At 48.9% G+C, this 20,887-nt stretch overlaps 1 protein-coding gene across 1 annotated transcript; it reads left to right on the top strand.

Annotated features, from left to right (window-relative positions):
* Positions 1–4,353: 4,353 nt before the first annotated feature.
* On the top strand, positions 4,354–5,430 carry LOC144489317 (uncharacterized). The gene has a single exon (XM_078207200.1). The coding sequence runs from the start codon at positions 4,354–4,356 to the stop codon at positions 5,428–5,430; it is 1,077 nt and encodes a 358-aa protein (XP_078063326.1).
* The last annotated feature ends 15,457 nt before the right edge of the window (positions 5,431–20,887 follow it).

Raw genomic sequence — 20,887 nt, 5'->3', positions numbered from 1 at the left:
TTAAAATAAAAACAGATACGTACAGAGTGGCCAAAAATAGTGGAGAATTAGTGGATGGGGAAAGCTTTAAAAAACAACAAAGAACGACTAAGAAAGCGATTAAGAAAGGAAAGATAGATTATGAAACTAAACTAGCTCAAAATATAAAAAATAATAGTAAAAGTTTTTACAAATATATAAAAAGGAATAGAGTGGCAAGAGTGAATGTTGGACCCTTGGAGGACGAGAGGGGAGATTTAATAGTGGAAAACGAGGAAATGGCTGAGACTTTAAATAAGTTCTTTGTGTCGGTCTTCACGGTGGAAGACACAAATAGTTTACCGAATATTAGAGATCGATAGTTGGTGGGAGGTGAGGTCCTTAATACAATTACTGTTACTAAAGAGGTAGTGCTTGGTAGACTAATAGGACTGAAGGTAGACAAGTCCCCGGGCCCGGATGGAATGCATCCCAGGGTACTGAAAGAAATGGCTGAGGTAATAGCAGATGCGTTAGTAGTTATTTATCTAAATTTGCTGTAATCTGGGGTAGTGCCGGCTGATTGGAAAACAGCTACTGTTATGCTGCTGTTTAAAAAAGGAAGTAGACAAAAGGCGGGTAACTACAGGCCGGTTAGCTTAACGTCCGTAGTTGGGAAGATGCTAGAGTCCATCATTAAAGAGGAAATAGCAGAGCACCTGGATAAGAATGGTTCGATCAAGCAGACGCAGCATGGATTCATGAAGGGAAAGTCGTGTTTGACGAATTTACTGGATTTTTATGAAGATGAGACTAGTGCGGTTGACAGAGGGGAACCGGTGGATGTGGTGTTTTTAGATTTCCAGAAGGCATTCGATAAGGTGCCTCACAAAAGGTTGCTGCAGAAGATTGGGGTACACGGAGTTGGGGGTAAGGTGTTGGCGTGGATTGGGGATTGGCTATCTAACAGGAAGCAGAGAGTTGGAATAAATGGGTGCTTTTCTGGTTGGCAGTTGGTGACCAGTGGCGTGCCGCAGGGATCGGTGCTGGGGCCTCAACTGTTTACATTTACATAGATGATCTGGAGGAGGGGACTGAATCTAGGGTATTCAAGTTTGCTGATGACACGAAGATGAGTGGGCAAGCGAATTGCGTGGAGGACGCGGAAAGTCTGCAGCGAGATTTGGATAGGCTGAGCGAGTGGGCGAGGATCTGGCAGATGGAATATAACGTTGGCAAATGTGAGGTTATCCACTTTGGAAGAAATAATAGTAAATTGGAATATTATTTAAATGGAGAAAAATTACATCATGCTACTGTGCAGAGGGACCTGGGGGTCCTTGTGCATGAATCGCAAAAACTCAGTCTGCAGGTGCAGCAGGTGATCAAGAAGGCAAATGGAATGTTGGCCTTTATCGCGAGGGGGATAGAATATAAAAGCAGGGAGGTCTTGCTGCAACTGTACAAGGCACTGGTGAGGCCGCAACTGGAGTACTGTGTGCAGTTTTGGTCCCCTTATTTACAAAAGGATATATTGGCCTTGGAGGGAGTGCAGAGAAGGTTCACCAGGTTGATACCGGAGATGAGGGGTGTAGCTTATGAGGAGAGATTGAACAGATTGGGTCTGTACTCATTGGAGTTTAGAAGGCTGAGGGGTGATCTTATAGAGACATATAAGATAATGAAGGGGCTGGATAGGGTAGAGGTAGAGAGATTCTTTCCACTTAGAAGGGAAACCAGAACTAAAGGGCACAGCATCAAAATAAGTGGGGGCCGGTTCAGAACAGAGTTGAGGGGGAACTTCTTCTCTCAGAGGGTAGTGAATCTCTGGAATTCTCTGCCCATTGAAATGGTGGAGGTTTCCTCGTTGAATATGTTTCAATCACGGGTAGATAGATTTCTGATCGATAAGGGAATTAAGGGATATGGGGAGCAGGCGGTTAAGTGGAACTGATTCGCTTCAGATCAGCCATGATCTTGTTGAATGGTGGAGCAGGCTCGAGGGGCTAGATGGCCTACTCCTGCTCCTATTTCTTATGTTCTTATGACTGTGGGAGGAAACGGGAGCCCCCAGAGGAAGCCCACGCAGACACGGGGAAAACGTGCAAACTCCACACATATAGTGACCCGAGGCCAGAATCGAACCCGGATCCCTGGCGCTGTGAGGCAGCAGTGCTAACCACTGTACCACCATGCCGCCCAAAACTATATTGACAGCAATGTTGCAGATGCAACTGAGATTGCAGCAGGATCTGACAGTATCAAGACAACATCTCAGCAGAGAATCGTTGTAAATAGAACTTGAATGATTACATTATGAAAAGATTAGATCAGGAACTGGCTTTTGCTGTCAGCCTGCTGGTTGAATAATCGACTCCTCACTTCAGAGACCAAACACGCCACTTGGTGGAGCTTTTTTTAACAGAATGTTGTGTCCTCTGCAGAGTGGGATGACTGAGTTCACACAGTCTCCTGCTGTGTGATCCAGCTCCATGCTGGGAGAAAGGGAATGGTGCATCAGACACAGTGGTTGCTGCATTATTTACAGGGAAGGATCTTATGACACACGCAGCAAGGTAACCCTGCCTGCCTCCTGCTCCTCCCCACACTCAAAGCCAGCCCACTGCTTCACAGCTCCCTCTCGACTCACACCCACTCGCCTTGCTTACCCTTTGCTGCTGGCTTCTCTCGCTCCCTTGCTCTGCCAGCTTGGAGTCTCTCCGTCACAGCTCACCACCCAAAGTTGTAGGGTGTCCCCCTCCCCATCCCACGCTGCAGCATCTAACCTGCCCAGGAAGCAGACAGGTCCAGGTGAGAGCAACTGAACAGGTAACAGCAGCATTGCAAACTGAACAGTTATATCTCAAGGAGGGACTTTCTGGTCAATCACATGTTATGTTTGTGTTATATCATCAGAACATAGAGATTAAATATTAACTGTTTAATATATTGATTGAATTTATATGCATGTCTGATTTGCTTTGTGTAAACTCTGGCCAGGTTAATAAATCTGTTAACAAAACACCCTTCTTCGTATGATGATGACTGCTGCTACCTTAGTTCAATCTGGAACCTGATTGAACTAAGGGTGCTTCCTTGGAAAAACAAACAGTATGTTGTTTCTCAGGACAGGCGGGGCTGTACGGTAGCACAGTGGTTAGCACTGCTGCCTCACAGTGCCAGGGATCTGGGTTCGATTCCCAACTTGGGTCACTGTCTGTGTGGAGTTTGCACATTCTCCCCATGTCTGCGTGGGCTTCCTCCCGGTGCTCTGGTTTCCTCCCACAGTCTAAAGATGTGCAGGTTAGGTGGATTGGCCATGCTAAATTGCTCCTTATTGTCCCAAAATGTGCAGGCTAGCGGGGTAAATATGTGTGGGGTTATAGGGATAGGGTAAGATATTCTGTCATGGAGTCAGTGCAGTCTTGATGGGCTGAATCGCCTCCTTCTGTCGGGATTCTGTGACAAGTCCCATGCTAGTTGGTGTTTCTACTCCAATCTCTCTGGGCAATCAGTTCAAGTTTATTTATTAGTGTCACAAGTAGGCTTCCAATAACACTGCAATGAAGCTACTGTGAAAATCCCCTAGTTGCCACACTCTGGTCCCTGTTCGGGTACACTGAGGGAGAATTTAGCATGGCCAATGAAGCTAACCAGCACGTCTTTCAGCCTGTGGAAGGAAACCGGAGCACCCGGAGGAAACCCGCGCAGACACGGGGAGAACGTGCGAACAACACACAGACAGTGACCCAAGCCGGGAATCGAACCCGGGCCCCTGGCGCTGTGAGGCAGCAGTGCTAACCACTGTGCCACCATGTACCCTATCCCAATTCCTGGAATTTAATGCAATTCCTAACAATATACTACGTATTGTACATTATGATTATTATTGTACATGAGCGGGGTGTATATTAGGAATGACCAGTGTTGCCAACTCTCTCCAGGGTTGCCCTGGAAACCCCTGGAACTGTAGGCATGTCTCTTGGACAGTGCTATCGGTAAAACCTTGGAGAAAAATCATAGAAAAATCAAAGAAAATGAGTTGCTCTTTGCAATGTTGTCAAATCCCTTTATTGGCTAGATAACTAATGGAGATGGAGGATTAAAATAAACACCACTTGATCGAGTTGGAAGGTCTGGACGACCACTCCAGAAAAATGTTGAGTCAGAGTTGGCAACTGTGTCTGCAGGTGGAGTTATATATACGCGAGTCGGTAAACATAAATACTACATCAGGATGAGGAGTATCAAATGCACTTGATTACCTAATTCTTTTTATTCTGATTAAACCCTGAAGGAAGAGATGGAAAATTAGAAACAGCAACCTCTAGGGAGCCAGTGACTGCAGTCAATGAATTTAGGAGGTTCAGAACCTATTCTGATTTGACCAGGAAGATGGTACCTGCTGCAGGGCTGCTGCTGCTGCTTGTTTTTCAGTTCGGTGTTGTCAGTGCTACCTCTGAGACCTGGTCCCTGTGTCCCCGAGGGTGCGAATGCAGAGAAGGCCTCAAATACGTGAACTGCTCCGCTGCAGCACTCCAGCAGATCCCTGCTGTCTTCCCCACGGACATAGAGCAACTGGACCTCTCGAGGAATAACCTGACTGTCCTCCCAGCCAATGCCTTCCCCTCCCTTTGGAGAATCAACATCCTCCTCATCAGCTCCAGCAACGTCAAGAGAGTGGAGGATGGAGCCTTTGTCTTGCTGGAGAACCTGTGGAGGCTCGATCTCCGGAGGAACAACATCGGGGAGCTGGGCAACAGGTTTTCCATTGGCCTCTCCTTCCTCAGTGAGTTGATTCTATCCGACAATCACCTGGAGAAGCTCAATTCATTCATGTTCCAGGAGCTGGATAACTTGCAGAAACTCTACCTGGACAATAACCAGATTTACCAAGTGTCGAGCGGGGCTTTTCGGAGTATGACAAGGTTACGGCAGCTTCACCTTCAGAATAACCAGCTGGACAACCTAACCAACGGTGTCTTCTTCATGCTTCAGAACTTGGAGGTATTAAATCTTCAGGGCAATCAGATCAAAGAGATCGACACTGGCATCTTTACATCATTGACCAGTTTGACGCTCTTAAATCTGTCCAGAAATGGACTGGAACGAATTAAGTTCAAGACTTTCTTGGGTATTCAGACTTGGGGCACTCACATCTTGCTGTCTGAAAATAACTGGACCTGTGACTGTGAGCTGCAGAGGGTTTTTGGGAAGCTACACAGTGTGCAACGCCTGATTGTGGATGACTATGAGAATGTCATCTGCTTGGAGCCCCCCGCGCTGAGGGACTTGCCGCTAGCTTCCGTTGACACTCAGCTGTGCATAGCGGAGACCGTCACGGTTCTGGTTATCACCGTTACCGTCCTGATCACCGTGGTGGCCGCCATCGTCATGGCGGAGAGGAACAGGAAAAAACGAACAGGCAAACACTGGAGTGAGGAAAGTGAAGACTTTGATTCACAAGATTAATGTGTGTGACTCAGTGGACTAGAGTTAGGTCACATATCTTCCTCGGTGGGTCCCAGGGTAGACTTCGCATGGTGCGGCACCTTAGTTAAGAAGGCTCGATCTTTCCTGGGTTAAGTTAACAAAACGCGTGCGGCTGCTGACTTTGTTGTCCCCAGTTGAGGCAAACGGGTGCATCAGCTTATTACTGGCTGTGCGATGGAGGGATTTACCCTAGGAGTGTATTTTTGTGCATTCCGTTTTGGGGGCAGGATTAGGATTCAGTGACTCCCGGCACTCACTGTCTATGTTCACACAAGGGTGAGGTGTTACTTTATCACCGCTTTCTTCGTAAGGAACAGCTTAGGGGGGGAAAATTGGGAGGACGAAGAGTTTGGGCGAGGCCACAATGTAGACAGAAGTGTCACTCAGCCCCAGCGTGACGCAGGCCCGGTGTGACAAGAATGTGAAGTACGTTTTCAAACTTGTTGCAAACTAATGCAGACAGAGTTGCTCGTTATATTGATGGAAAAAGATGGTAAAGCCCAGGGTGTTCAGGTGGGAAACACTTCAAAGGGTTTAGGAGATTGATTTATCTTGCCAAAGAATCATTTGGGAGTGTTTCGGAGAATGGGACTGTGAGGTTACCGAGCATTCTCCATTGGTTCCAGTGGGTTATAATGTGTGGGATGTTTTTCACCCCTGGAGGTGGTGGAGGCGGGTGGGGGAAAGGGGGAGGCGGGGGAGGGGAGGGTACTGTAAAAGACCCAATTGGAAACCTGATACTGACCCGCCTCTGGGGCAATGTCCCAGGCACAGGTTGCCATGGCAATGGGCAGCTCAGCCCACAGAAAGGAGCAGGAAAATGATCCAATTACGACACCAATCAAGGCCCTCTGTCCCACCTTGCTGGTGGTGGATGGGACCTCCACTGGAGCCCAGAGCCTACTCAGAGGTGGCATCTAGACAGCCGGTCAGAGCCTGCTCTCAAACCCCCCCACCCCCCCCGGTGATGGCAGAATGAGGCTGAAATGGCCACAGCCATAGCCGCAATCATTCCTATCGAGAGTTTCCCTCTCTGCACTGATGCCTCTGGGCCTCCATTGTGAGACACCCTCACACTCAACCTACCTCCCTCAGCAGCGCCTACCACTCCCGGTGGGGTACCAACCATCCAGTGCCGAGCCCCTCTCACTGGGGCTCCCAGGGACATGCGCGTCATCTTTCATCAAGGACTGTTAATTCACCATCTTCCTTAAAATTGCAATGTCGTGTGGATGGCAGATGCCAGCGGGGTTGGGACCCAGCAAAGAACCCAGAGCTTGATTATTTCCTTAGCTAGGAAGGTTCCGCCCAGTGATATCCCAAACCTTTGAGCTTGTTCCGGTCTTTGTAATACAACCACAGCCATGACATGTTCACTATTGTTGCTGCCATTTTGTTGTGTCAATTTCTATTGCTACCAAGGATGCAAAATGATAGCAATGGACTGAGAGAACCCATACAACATGTACGTGTTTCTGAGCTGGGAGACCCAGGGATTCCTAGGCTCCAACTCGAGAGGGAGAAGGAGACCACATGATAGTCTGAATCGTTGAATGGTTTCAAGAAGGAGATGGATATATTTCTAATAAAAAAGGGATAAGGGGATACGAGGAACAGGTGGGGAGATGGATTTGAGATCAGCCACGATCTGATTGGACGGCGGAGCAGGCTCGAAGGGCTGAATTTTCCTACTTCTGCTCCAAATTCCTGTGTTCCTGTAGCTTTTTGTTTCCAAGTGGCCTTCAGAATATTCCAGGAGAGAAAATCTGCCATTCCGGATCGTGCTCTGGGTCTCCGTGAAGATTCCAGGTTTAGCCTTGGTTGGGGTGATGGAAGGGAGGGGAGGGGGGGTGCGGGGGATGTGCGTGTGATGGGGCGTGTTATTTTTGAAAGGGGGAAGGGGGCACGGGTGGTGATGGAAGAGGCAATCTCAGCGGATGGACAGCAATCAGGAAACTCCCCAAGAGAAACTGCTGGCCCTTTCCCCGGGTACCTCATCTAATGATTAGACAAGTGAATGTGGGTGGAACATGTGGGGATGATGGAATGCCTTCTTCCCCCCTACCACTCCCCACCTCCTCCTTCCCGCCTCCCCCTTCCCCTCCCCCCTCCCTCCTCCCCCTTCCCCTCTCCCCCCTCCCCCTCCCCTTCCGCCTCCCCCTTCCCCCTTCCCCCTCACCCCACATTGCTCTTCGAAGCAGCCTAGGCCGGAATCCTCCCATCCTGCCCGCCACTGGAATTTTAGCGGGCGGGTTGCAGACCCGTTGACAGTCGGGAGGGAACCTCCGGCTTTTAGACTGGCGTGGTCGGAGAATTCGGCCCCCAATATCAGAAACAGGCAGATGTGTTGCAAACACACTCACACGCCCAACTGAAAAACCACACCATAGTTGACTCTTGGACGTAAACAAGGAGCTGAGAACTATTTCCAATCACTCTCTATTTCTCAGGAATGAAGTGGGCAGCCCGCAGCGGGAAATCGGTCTCATTTAGTGAAAAACACTTTGGGTTTTATGTTGATTTGCAACATGACAGAGATGTCTCTGGGCTATTCAAGTGATACTTTCGAAGCTGGTATCTAAGTGTTCTGGTAAATGCAAGGCAGGCTAATTGGCCTCCATGATATTTCAAGCTATGGTTTATTGAATAACCCATCAATAAGGATGCAGTTATCAGTCCTGGCGTGGGAATCAATTTTTCAGCAAGTGAATCAATGGAAGTGACACTACATCCATTTTTTTGTATAAAATGAATTCAAGAGAGCCATGTGTAGTTGGCACAATTGGAACCTTGAATTAATTTATTTGTACCTCCAAATCATGGAATCCCTACAGTGCAGAAGGAGGCCATTCGGCCCATCGAGTCTGCACCGACCACAATCCCACCCAGGCCCTATCCTCATAACCCCATGCATTTACCCTAGATAGTCCCCCTGACACTAAGGGGCAATTTAGTATGGCCAATCCATCTAACCCGCACATCTTTGGATTGTGGGAGGAAACCGGAGCACCCGGAGGAAATCCATGCAGACACGGGAAGAATGTGCAAACTCCACACTGACAGTGAACTAAGCCGGGAATCGGACCCGGGTCCCTGGTGCTGTGAGGCAGCAGTGCTAACCACTGTGCCACCGTGCATGTGGTGCATCTCTTATCTAAGTTAGGATTATATTCATTGGCATTTAGAAGAGTGAGAGGGGATTTCATTGAAACTTATAAAATTCTATCAGGGTTAGACAGATTCAGAAAGAATGTTCCCGATGGTGGGGGGAGTCCAGAACTAGGTGTCACGGTTTGGGGATAAGGGGTAAACCTTTTAGAACTGAGGTGAGGAGAAATTTCTTCACCCAGAGGGTGGTGAATGTGTGGAGTTCGCTCCCACAGAAAGTAGTTGAGGCCAAAACATTGTCTGATTTCAAGAAGAAATTAGATATAGCTCTTGGGACTAAAGGGATCGAGGGATATGGGGGGAAGGGGGGATCAGGATATTGAATTTGATGCAATGAATGGCGGAGCAGGCTTGAGGGGCCGAATGACCTTCTCCTGCTTCTAGTTTCTATGTTTCTGTGTTCATCCGCTTGTCAACAAATGTCACTGGAATTTGATATATCACTCAGGTAAACTATTCACATCTTACAAATGTCCTCTTCAACATCTCACATCTCTCTTTTGTTCCATCCTTCCTGTATAATGCCTTCTCCTTCCATTATCTTTGATACTTTTTGGGAAGATAGCGCTCTCCTCAAGTTTGGAATTTTTTCCTTAGCAAACGGACCATCTTCTACATCTACTCCCTCACCGAGTGCATCACCTTGCTTGCTCCCATTTCTGCTTCACCACCCTGACTGCTGTCAAAATCTTGGCCCAGGTGTTCATCAGGCCAAGAGCTAATCTCTCTCTCTGTCTCCAACTTGTTATTGTTTGCTGAAAGTTTTGCAGGCCACACACTTACCCACACAATGCCTGGACGTTCTGAGGAGTTGTATGTATGTTGGACAATTTTGTGTAGTTAAGGGTTAATAATCCTTGAAGCAAAAGATAAACAGCGGAGGAGAAAATGCTCATGTGGGGAGATAAGTGGCAGTAATGATTGAAGCCATGGGTAATTAAGGGGCTGTGTTAATAAGCGTATGTGGAGGGATCCCATTCACTTACACAAAGAGAAGTAAGAACTGTTGGAGAATAGTTGGAGGGAACCAGCTCCAGAGTAAACAACTGCAGCTGTTTCAAAGATTTGGGAACAGGTACGTCACGAGGTTTTATCTAAAACATTGTTCCTTTGATCTGAAGATATTTTGCCTAAAGGAGTGTGGTTTCTACTTCATTTTCAACAAGATACAGGAACGGTGGAGTTTCTCTCTGTACATAGGTCAGCCGATCACGGTCGTGTTCATCAATAAAGTCCGTTCTGTACACTCCCTCATCGAGTGTCTCACGCTTACTCGAAACATGTTGTCAATCAGAAGTGAAGGTAAAGGTGAGAGTGAATTATGTAGCGTGGGTATTTCTCACTCCAAGGCCCTATCAGGACAGGGTGGCAGGACAGTATAATGATCCAGTTGTTAATGTGATTAAAATTCATGGTTAATTAAAATTCAGATCCTTCCACTATTATTTACTTCCAGTGCCAGCCTGTCCATTACCAGTTGAGTTTTTGAAAAAAAGAGACATGCTCTCAAAGCTTTTTATCTTGGAATCATCAGGACTGATGCAAATTTCAAAGGGAACAGCATTTTACACTGCATCAGAAGAAGGTGCTGCTTGGGTGGTATCTGTCCTGATGACTCCAAGATGAAATGTCCAAAAGTGTGCAGGTTAGGTTGATTGGCCGCGCTAAATTGACCCCAATGTTGGGGGGGATTAGCAGGTTAAATATGCGGGTTTACGGGAATAGGGCCTGGGTGGGATTGTGGTCAGTACAGACTCGATGGGCCGAATGGCCTCCTTCTGTACTGTAGAGATTCTATAATTCTATGAAAAGCTTCAACAGCATGGCCGGTATTTTACCGCCACGTTTGCCCCAGAATCGGGGCGGGTGAGGGGGGGGGAGGGGTGAGCACGCGGCTCGCAGAACGGAATTCTTCATTGTCCTTGGGTAGGATTTTACGAGCCTTGCCCGAGCAAGGTCATAAAGTACCTACACATGTCTCTTTTTTCAGCAATTGTCCAGTCCTGTACCATGACGCCAACATTAGTGGAATTGCTGAATTCAGTTTCTTGCAATGTTGGGTTTTGAATTCAAGAGGTTTGGAAAGTTTGATCACCGTAAACACAATACTATTTTACCCTTCTTTTCAAGACAGTTCTGTGCCGTGGTTGTAACAGCTCGGAACTGGCTGCTAAAAAATCACTCCCCACCTTAAACCGAACCCTTGCAATCAGTGAAAGTCAGACTGAGCTGGATTCAAACCAGATCCATCGGTGGAAAATCACACAGCCATTTCTCTGGGTGCAGTCAACGATTTCAATTCATCCTTGACACACACCTCTCAACTTCCTATTAAACTGTTCAATGAATGCTATTTTCTCCAAAGATTTCTTTTCCCATCGCTTTGTGAAAAACCCGGCACCACAGGAGGGATAAACATCAGCATGGTGAACTGTACATGGGAAACTAATCCCACAATATTAGACAGATTAAACTCTTATCAACATCAACCCACCAACTTTAAAATGCAAGAGATTCCAGGGAATTAGCAGAGTAACATGCCCACAATCCAAAGATGTGCAGGTTAGGTGGATTAGCCATGCTAAATACGTGGGGTTAGGACAGAGGGTGGGCCTGCGTAAGATGCTCTTTTGGAGAGCTGGTGCAGACCCGATAGGCTGAATGGCCTCATTCAGCACTGTAGGATTCCATGATTCATGTGCAAAATAAAACTCAATTGTCAATAAATATTATGAAATAATATGATTGGAATGTTGCTGATGTTGCAGTGTGTTTCCATAAATTCCTCTCGGCAGCATCCAACTCCATCCAGTCACATCCCACCTCATGTAAGACTTGCTTTATTTTTAATCACTGCATCTTTCCAATACCAATCTCCTTGTACTCTTGATTATTACACAACCTGATATTTTTAGTAAAAGATATTTTTCACCAGGAACACTAAGGGTATTTATTAACAAGCAAAAACTGTACAGAGGATGACAGAATCCCCACCAGCTGCCCCAGTTCCTACATTCCTTCTACATGTCTTTTTTTTATTCTTTCGTGGGACACGGGTGTCGCCGGCTGGCCAGCATTTATTGCCCATCCCTAGTTGCCCTTGAGAAGGTGGCGGTGAGCTGCCTTCTCGAATCGCTGCAGTCCATGTTCTGTGGCCCACAATGGGTTAGGGAGGGAATTCTGGGATTTTGACTCAGCGACTGCGAACGAACGGCAATGGGGGGAATTTTACCATTTTGAGTCGAAGTGCCGGATCTGGGCGTCAAATAGATCCGCGCCTGGAATCCTCTTCCCAGCGCGCCCATACGCGTTTTGCCGGCTCCGGCCCGATCCGTGTTGTGGGCGGGGCTTAGCGCTGGCGGATCGAACGGAGCTCTGAACTGCGCATGTGCAGCTCGAAAAAAATCTGACAGCGCGCCCGGGCGGGAAAGAAAAAGCAGAAAGTGGAGAGAGCGGCTCTCTGACGGTCATCCTCTGGTCGGGGAGTGGGGGGTGGGGCTGTGACTGATCATCCCCTGGGGGGGGGAGGAGAGGGGGTGTGACGTCTCATCCTCTGGTCGGGGGGGTTCTGCTGCGTGTCTGCGGCCGATCCCTCCTGGCACCATCACTGGTTCACTACCAGCCACAGATTACTCTTCACTGCAGGTGCGAGAGAGCGGGAGAGATGCTGTGACTGGTAGTGAACCAGTGATGGTGCCAGGAGGGATCGGCCGCAGACACGCAGCGGAACCCCCCCGACCAGAGGATGATGCGTCACACCCCCTGTCCCCCCACCCCCCTCCCACCCCGACCAGAGGATGAGACGTCACACCCCCTCTCCTCCCACCCCCACCCCCCCCAGGGGATGAGGTATCACACCCCCTCTCCTCCTCCCACCCCCCTCCCGCCCCAACCAGAGGATGACCTGGGTCAGAGAGCCGTTAGGTAGAGTTGGGCGCGCGGTTCATTAAGTCGATTTAAATGTATGCAAATGCACTTAAATTGTCGGGCCACCCGATTCGGGAACAGGCCGGACCCGCGCCTAAATCAGGTGTCGGTAAAGCCGCGATCTGCTCAGATTCGGGTGCAGATCGCGTTAAAATCCCGCGCCCAACTTTACCGTGATTTCACACCCGAAAATGGGCGCAAAGGTTTGGTAAAATCAGGCCCAATATATTTCCAAGTCAGGATGGTGAGTGGCTTGGAGGGGAACTTGCAGGTGGTGGTGTTCCCATGTATCTGCTGCCCTTGTCCTTTGAGATGGAAGTGGTCATGGGTTTGGAAGGTGCTGTCTCAGGATCTTTGGTGAATTGCTGCAGTGCGTCTTGTGGATGGCGGATAGGCTCTGGGGAGTCAGGAGGTGAGTTACTCACCGCAGTATTCCCAGCCTCTGACCTGCTCTTGTAGCCACTGTCTTTATGTGGCAAGTCCAGTTGAGTTTCTGGTCAATGGGAACCCCAAGGATGTTGACAGTGGGGGGTTCAGTGATGGTTACACCATTGATTGTCAAAGGGTGGTTTTTAGACTGTCTCTTATTGGTGATGGTCATTGCCTGGCATTTGTGTGGCGTGAATGTAACTTGCCACTTGTCAGCCCAAGCCTGGATATTGTCCAGATCTTGTTGCATTTCACCATGGACTGCTTCAGTATCTGAGGAGTGGCGAATGGTGCTGAACATTGTGCAATCATTGGCGGACATCCCCACTTCTGACATTATGATGGAGGGAAGATCATTGATGAAGCAGCTGAAGATGTTTGGGCCTGAGGGACTCCTGCAATTTAGCATGGCCAATCCCCCTAACCTGCACATCTTTGGACACTAAGGGACAATTTAGCATGGCCAATCCACCTAACCTGCACATCTTTGTGCACTAAGGGGCAATTTAGCATGGCCAATCCCCCTAACCTGCCCATCTTTGGAGAGTGGGAGGAAACCGGAGCACCTGGAGGAAACCCATGCAGACACGGGGAGAATGTGCAGACTCCACGCAGACAGTGACCAAGCCAGGAATCGAACCCGGGTCCCTGGCGCTGTGAAGCAGCAGCGCTAACCACTGTGCCGCCCTCAAATGTCTGAAGATCCTCACACGCAGTGACACAGTTAACAACTTGTGATCAATGTTGCTCACTGATCAGTTTTAAAAGCATAGCTGTCCTTCCCACCCCTTGGGTCAAGGGGGTCTCATATCTTTATTATAGTAGCCACTCCGGGGAAGGACGCACTGGGAGTTGGCTGTCCGTTTGCCCTCTCCTCGTGGGCCCTCTGTGATCCTGTGATGTTTTCCATTCGTTGTTGCTAAGGTTTTGCTGTGAAAGCAATACATCTTTCAGCAGGAACTTTGAAACAGTGCCTTTCCCACAATAAGTGGCGACGGGCTGTGTTCACTCACCTCACAGGTGAGGGATTACGGAGCTCTTTAGAACGTTTATAACCTTTTCAGTTTGTCATTGCGTTAGAAGATTTGATTAAACATTAGCTCCCATAATTAACTGTGTGTTTTGTGTTTGCCAAGCCAGCTAGGGACAGATTGTTGAAATACCCGTCTGTTGGCAGAGGCAGCTGAATGCTAATTTAACTTGGGGCTGTTTCCAGGGCTGGATTTGAAATAGTCAGAAACAGAGTCGCTTGTCTGATAACCCCAAATTTTTGAACCGAATGTTTGCGGAATTAAATATTTAACCCAAGGAAATGTTTACTGTGTGTTTTTCTTCTTTTACCAATGAGTCCCATGACTCAAACATAGAAATCTTAATAATTGACAGTCAAGAATTATTATCAGTAGCTAGAATTCTCCAACCTCCCCCGTGGCTGGGATTCTCCGACCTCCCCCGCGGCTGGGATTCTCCAGATTCGCTTGCGGCTGGGATTCTCCGACCTCGCCCATGGCTGGGATTCTCCGACCTCGCCCCATGGCTGGGATTCTCCGATCCCGCCCGCAGCTGGGATTCTCCAGCCTCTCCCGCGGCTGGGATTCTCCGATCCCGCCCGCAGCTGGGATTCTCCAACCTCTCCCGCGGCTGGGATTCTCCGACCTCGCCCCACGGCTGGGATTCTCCAACCTCACCCCAGGCTGGGATTCTCCGACCTCGCCCCGCGGCTGGGATTCTCCGACCTCGCCCCGCGGCTGGGATTCTCCGACCTCGCCCCGCGGCTGGGATTCTCCGACCTCGCCCCGCGGCTGGGATTCTCCGACCTCGCCCCGCGGCTGGGATTCTCCGACCTCGCCCCGCGGCTGGGATTCTCCGACCTCACCCCATGGCTGGGATTCTCCAACCTCTCCCCAGGCTGGGATTCTCCGACCTCGCCCCACGGCTGGGATTCTCCGATCCCGCCCCGCGGCTGGGATTCTCCAACCTCTCCCACAGCTGGGATTCTCCGACCTCGCCCCACAGCTGGGATTCTCCGACCTCGCCCCGCGGCTGGGATTCTCACCCTAATACTAGGCCTGTGTCTCCCTCAACACAACAGGCACTGCCTTTTCTACTGAGGTTGGCAGCCTATGTGGTCACCACCCCGCCCCCCCCCCCACGGCCCACAATTCCCCCCCATCTCTAATATGCCGCCCCCCCCCCCCCCCCGCCTACCCTGCAGCCAATGTCTGGCTGGGGTTGTACCAGTTGTTGTAGCAGTCAGTAATCAGTTTCTCCCACCTTGACTGGAGGCCAGGCCACCAATCCATGTTGAAGGACGGCCTCAACCGGGATATTGGGTTCATGTCACAATATTTGTAACTCCCACAGTTGCGTGGACCTGCAGAGTTTCACTGGCTGTCTTGTCTGGAGACAATACACATCTTTTTAGCCTGTCTTGATGCTCTCTCCACTCCCATTGTTTTGTTTCTTAAAGACTGGATTAGTTGTAAGTATTCGCATTCCAACCATTATTCATCTAAATTGAGTCTGTGTCTTTATAAATTCTGTTTGTGAACAGAATTCCCACTCACCTGAAGAAGGGGCTCAGAGCTTCGAAAGCTTGTGTGGCTTTTGCTACCAAATAAACCTGTTGGACTTTAACCTGGTGTTGTTAAACTTCTTACTGTGTTTACCCCAGTCCAACGCCGGCATCTCCACATCGTTACTGAGTTAACGCAGAGATAAAACCCTATGAAATTGAGCATTCACTGAAGATTCCCGAGGGGCCCATTCCCTTCAGGGTCCGCCCAATAACAATCCTGCTGATGCTCTGTAAACTCAGAGCCAATCTCCAGCTCTCCCTGACCACCATCACGGGCTGAACTCAACAGTTCCGGGCCTTCCAGGAATTAATCCAGTTCAGCTTCTAACCTCATCCAAGATTTCCAATGTCAACAACATTATCCACCTCTGCTCCCACCCACAGCCTCTCCTTTACAGAAAACGCTGGAAAATCTCAGCAGGTCTGACAACATCCGTGAGGAGAGAATCGAGCCAATGATTCAAAGGATCATCCAAACTCGTGTGAGAGTCTGTGTGCGTGTGTGTGTGTGAGCGAGTGAGTGCGTGTGTGAATGTGTGTGTGTACATGAGTGTGTTGTGTGTGTGTGTGAGTGTACATGTGTGTGTGTGTACATGAGTGTGTGTGTGTGTGTGTGTGAGTGAGTGTGTGTGTGAATGTGAGTGTGTGTGTGAGTGTGTGAGTGTGAATGTGTGTGTGTGTGTGTGAGAGAGTGTGTGTGTGAGTATGAGTGTGTGTGAGTATGTGTGTGTGTGTGAGTGTGTGAGTATGAGTGTGAATGTGTGTGTGTGAGTGTGAGTGTATGTGTGTGTGTATGTGAGTGTGTGTGAGTGTGAGTATGACTGTGAGTGTGTGTGAATGTGTGTGTGTGTATATGAGTGTGTGTGTGTGTGTGAAAGTGTGTGTGTGTATGTGAGTGTGTGTGTGAATGTGTTTGTGTACATGAGTGTATTGTGTGTGTGTGTGAGTGTACATGTGTGTGTGTGTGTGTGTGTGTGTGTGGGTGTGTGTGAGTGTGTGTGTGAATGTGAGTGAGTAAGTGTTTGTGTGTGAGAGAGAGTGTGTGTGTGTGAGTATGAGTGTGAGTGTGTGTGAATTTGTGTGTGTGTGAGTGTGTGTGTGTGTGTGTGTGTGAATGTGTGTGAGTGTGTGTGAGTGTGTGCATGTGAGTGTGTGTGCGTGTGAAAGTGTGTGTGTGTGTATGTGAGTGTGTGTGAGTGTGTGTGTGAATGTGTGTGTGTACATGAGTGTGTTGTGTATGTGTGTGAGTGCGTACGTGTGTGTGTGAGTGTGTACGTGTGTGTGTGAGTGTGTACGTGTGAGTGTGTGTGAATGTGAGTGAGTAAGTGTGTGTGTGTGAGAGTGTGTGTGTGAGTATGAGTGTGAGTGTGTGTGAATTTGTGTGTGTGTGAATGTGTGTGTGTGTGAGTGTTTGTGAGTGTGTGTGAGTGTGTGCATGTGAGTGTGTGTCTGAGTGTGAATGTGTGTGTGTGTGTGTGAGTGTGTGCATGTGAGTGTGTGTGTGTGAGTCCGCGAGTGTGCGTGTGTGAATGTGTGCGTGTGTGAGTGTGCGCGTGTGAGTGTGCGCGTGTGAGAGTGTGCGTGTGAGAGTGTGCGTGTGAAAGTGCGTGTGAGAGTGTGTGTGAGAGTGAATGTGAGTGTGTGAGTGTGTGTGTGTGAGTGAGGGTGTGTGTGAGTGCGTGTGAGTGAGTGTGAGTATGTGTGTGTGTGAGTGAGGGTGTGTGTGTGAGTGTGTGTGTGTGTGAGTATGTGTGTGTGAGGGAGGGTGTGTGTGTGAGTGTGAGTGTGTGTGAGTATGTGTGTGTGAGTGAGGGTGTGTGTGAGTGAGTGTGTTTGAATGTGAGTGTGTGAGTGAGTGTGTGTGTGAGTGTGTGAGTGTGTGTGAGTGTGTGTGAGTGAGTACGTGTGTGTGTGACTGTGTGTGTGTGAGTGTGTACGTGAGTGTGTGTGTGTGTGTGAGTGTGTGTACGCGAGTGTGTGTGTGAGTGTGTATGAGTGAGGGTGTGTGTGAGTGTGTGTGTGAGTGTGTGTGAGTATGTGTGAGTGAGGGTGTGTGTGAGTGCGTGTGAGTGAGTGTGTGTGAATGTGAGTGTGTGAGTGTGTGTGAGTGCGTGAATGTGTGTGTGTGTGAGTGAGTGTGTGAGTGTGTGTGAGTGAGTACGTGTGTGTGTGACTGTGCGTGTGTGAGTGTGTACGTGAGTGTGTGTGTGTGTGTGTTTGTGAGTGTTTGTGAGTGTGTGTGTTTGAGAGTGCGTGTGAGTGTGTGCGTGTGAGTGTGAATGTGAGTATATGAGTGTGTGTGTGTGAATGTGAGTGTGTGAGAGTGCGTGTGTGTGAGTGAGTGTGTGTGAGTGTGTGTGAGTGCATGTGAGTGTGTGAGTGTGCGTGTGTGTGTGAGTGTGTGTGTGTGAGTGTGTGTGTGAGTGTGTGTGCGAGTGTGTGTGTGTGAGTGTGTGTGTGAGTGTGTGTGTGAGTGTGAGCGTGTGTGAATGTGAGTGTTGTGTGTGTGTGTGTGAGAGTGTGTGTGTGTGTGTGAGTGTGTGTGTGTGTGAGTGTGTGTGTGAGTGTGTGTGCGAGTGTGTGTGTGTGTGAGTGTGTGTGTGTGTGTGTGAGTGTGAGCGTGTGTGAATGTGAGTGTTGTGTGTGTGTGTGTGTGAGAGTGTGTGTGTGAGAGTGTGAGTGTTTGTGAGTGTTTGTGAGTGAGTGTGAGTGTTTGTGAGTGAGTGTGAGTGAGTGTGAGTGAGTATGTGTGAGTGTGTGTGTGAGCATGTGTGTGGGTTTGTTTGTGTGTGTGAGAGAGAGAGAGTGTGAGTGTGTTTCCATGCATGTGCATGTGGGTCTGAGTATATGTGAGCGTGTGTGTTTGAGCTTGTGTGTGTGTGAGCGTGTGTGTGCGAGCGTGTGTGTGTGAGTGGGTGCATGTGTGTGACAATGTATGTGAGTGTGTGTGTCTGAGTGTGTGTCTGTCTGAGTGTGTGTGTGGGTTTGTGTGTGTGTGAGAGAGAGTGTGTGTGTGTCTGAATGTTTGTGTTTGTGAGTGTATATGTGTGTGTGAGTGCTTGTGTGTGTGCGTGTTGAGTGTATGTGTGCAAGAGAGTACGTGTGTGTGTCTGAGTGTGTGTGTGTGGGTTTGTTTGTGTGTGTGTGAGAGAGTGTGTATGTGAGAGTGTGAGTGTGTGCGTGAGTGTGTGCGTGTGTGTGTGCGTGAGTGTGTGTGTGTGTGTGCGTGAGTGTGTGCGTGTGTGTGTGCGTGAGTGTGTGCGTGTGTGTGTGCGTGAGTGTGTGCGTGTGTGTGTGCGTGAGTGTGTGTGCGAGTGTGTGTGTGCGAGTGTGTATGTGTGTGTGTGTGTGCGTGAGAGTGTGTGTGCGCATGTGCGACAGTGTGTGTGAGTGCGTGTGTGCGCATGAGTATATGTGTGTGACAGTGTATGTGAGTGTGTGTGTCTGAGAGTGAGTGAATGTGTGTGTGAGTATGTGAGTGTGTGTCTGTCTGAGTGTGTGTGTGGGTTTGTGTGTGTATGTGAGAGAGATGTGTGTGTGTATGTCTGAGTTCTTGTGTGTGTGTGTGTGAGTGTTTGTGTGTGAGTGTGTGTGAGAGAGTGTGACTGTGTGTGTGTGAGTGTGTGTTGAGTTTGAATGTGTGTGAGCGCGTATGTGTGAATGTTTGTGTGTGTGTGAGACTGAGTGTGTGTGAGTGTGTATGAGAGTTTGTATAAGAGTATCTGTGTTTGTGTGTGTGTGTGTGTCAGTGTGTGCATTTGTCAGTGTGGGTGGGTGTGTCAGTCCATGTGTGTGAGTGTGTGTATACTTGTCAGTGTGCGAGAGAGTGTGTCTGTGTGTGTCCATGTATGTGTGCATGTGTGTGTGCATTTGTATGTGTGTGGGTTTGTGTGTGAGCATGTGGGTGAGAGTGTGTGTGTGTGTATGTGAGCGTGTGTGTGTCTGAGAGTTTATGTAAGAGGATCTGTGTTTGTGTATTTGTCAGTGAGAGTGTGTGTGTGTTAGCATGAGTGTGAGTGTGTGTGTGAGTGCTTGTGTATGAGAGTGTGCGTGTATGTGTGTATGCGTTAGTGTGTGAGCATGTGTGTGCGAGAGTGAGTGTGTGTGTGTGTGAGTGTCAATGTGTGTGTGTGAGTGTCAATGTGTGAGTGTGTGTGTATGTGTGTTTGTGTGTGACTGTGTGTGAGAGAGTGTGCGAGTGTATATGTGAGTGTGTGTGTGTCCGTGAGTGGGTGAGTGAGAGTACGTATGTGTATGTGTGTGAGAGAGTGCAAGTGTGTGTGAGAGTGTATGTGAGTTTGTGTGTGAGAGTGTCTGAGTGTTGTGAGAGTGTGTGTGCGCGTGAGCGTGTGTGTGAGTGCATGTGTGAGCGTGAGTGTATGTGTGTGACAGTGTATGTGAGTGTGAGTAACTGAATGTGTGTGAGTGTGTGTCTGTGAGTGTGTGTGAGTGTATGTGAGTGTGTGTGTTTGTGTGTGTTTGTGTGTCTGTGAGTGTGTCTGTCTGAGTGTGTGTGTGTTTTGTGTGTGTGAGAGTGTGCGTGTGAGAGTGAGTGTGTGTCTGAGTGTGTGTGTGTTTGTGTGTCTGTGAGTGTGTGTCTGTCTGAGTGTGTGTGTGTTTTGCGTGTGTGAGAGTGTGTGTGTGTGAGAGTGTGTATGTGTGTGTGAGAGTGAGTGTGTGTCTGAGTGTGTGTGTGAGTGTGTGTGTGTACGCGAGAGTGAGCGTGTGAGAGAGTGTGGCGTATGTGTGATTGTGTGTGACTCTTTGTGTGTGTGTGTGAGTGTGAGTGAGTTTGCATGCATGTGTGTGTGCCAGTGTTGTGAGTGTGCGTATGTGAGTGTGTGTGTTTGAGTGTGCGTGTATGTGTGAGTTTCTGTAAGAGTATCTGTGTTTGTGTGAGTGTGTATATCAGTGGGAGTGTGTATTTGTCAGTGTGTGAGTGTGCGCAGGTCAGTGTGTGTGAGTGTGTGTGTGTGAGTGTCATTGTGAGTGTGAATCAGTGCGTGTGTGTCAGTGTGAGTATATGTGTGTGTGTGTGTCAGTATGTGTGTGAGTGTGTGTTTGTCAGTGTGGGTGGGTGTGTGTGTGTGAGTGAGTGTCAGTGTATACGTGAGTGTGTGATCGTGAGTGAGTGTGTGTGTGTGCATGTGTCAGTGTGAGTGTGGGCGTGTGTGAGCGTGTCTGTGAGTGTGTGTGTGTCCGTGAGTGAGCGAGTGTGTGTGTGTGTGTGTGAGTGTGGCTGTGTGTGTGTATGAGAGAGTATATGTGTGTTTGTGTATGTGTGTGTGTGCGCGAGAGTGTGTGCGTGTGTGTGTGTGCATGCGTGCGTGTGAG

This window comes from Mustelus asterias, unplaced genomic scaffold, assembly GCF_964213995.1.
Source record: "Mustelus asterias unplaced genomic scaffold, sMusAst1.hap1.1 HAP1_SCAFFOLD_2131, whole genome shotgun sequence".
Taxonomy (NCBI): domain Eukaryota; kingdom Metazoa; phylum Chordata; class Chondrichthyes; order Carcharhiniformes; family Triakidae; genus Mustelus; species Mustelus asterias.
This window is presented reverse-complemented; position numbering and strand designations above follow the sequence as displayed.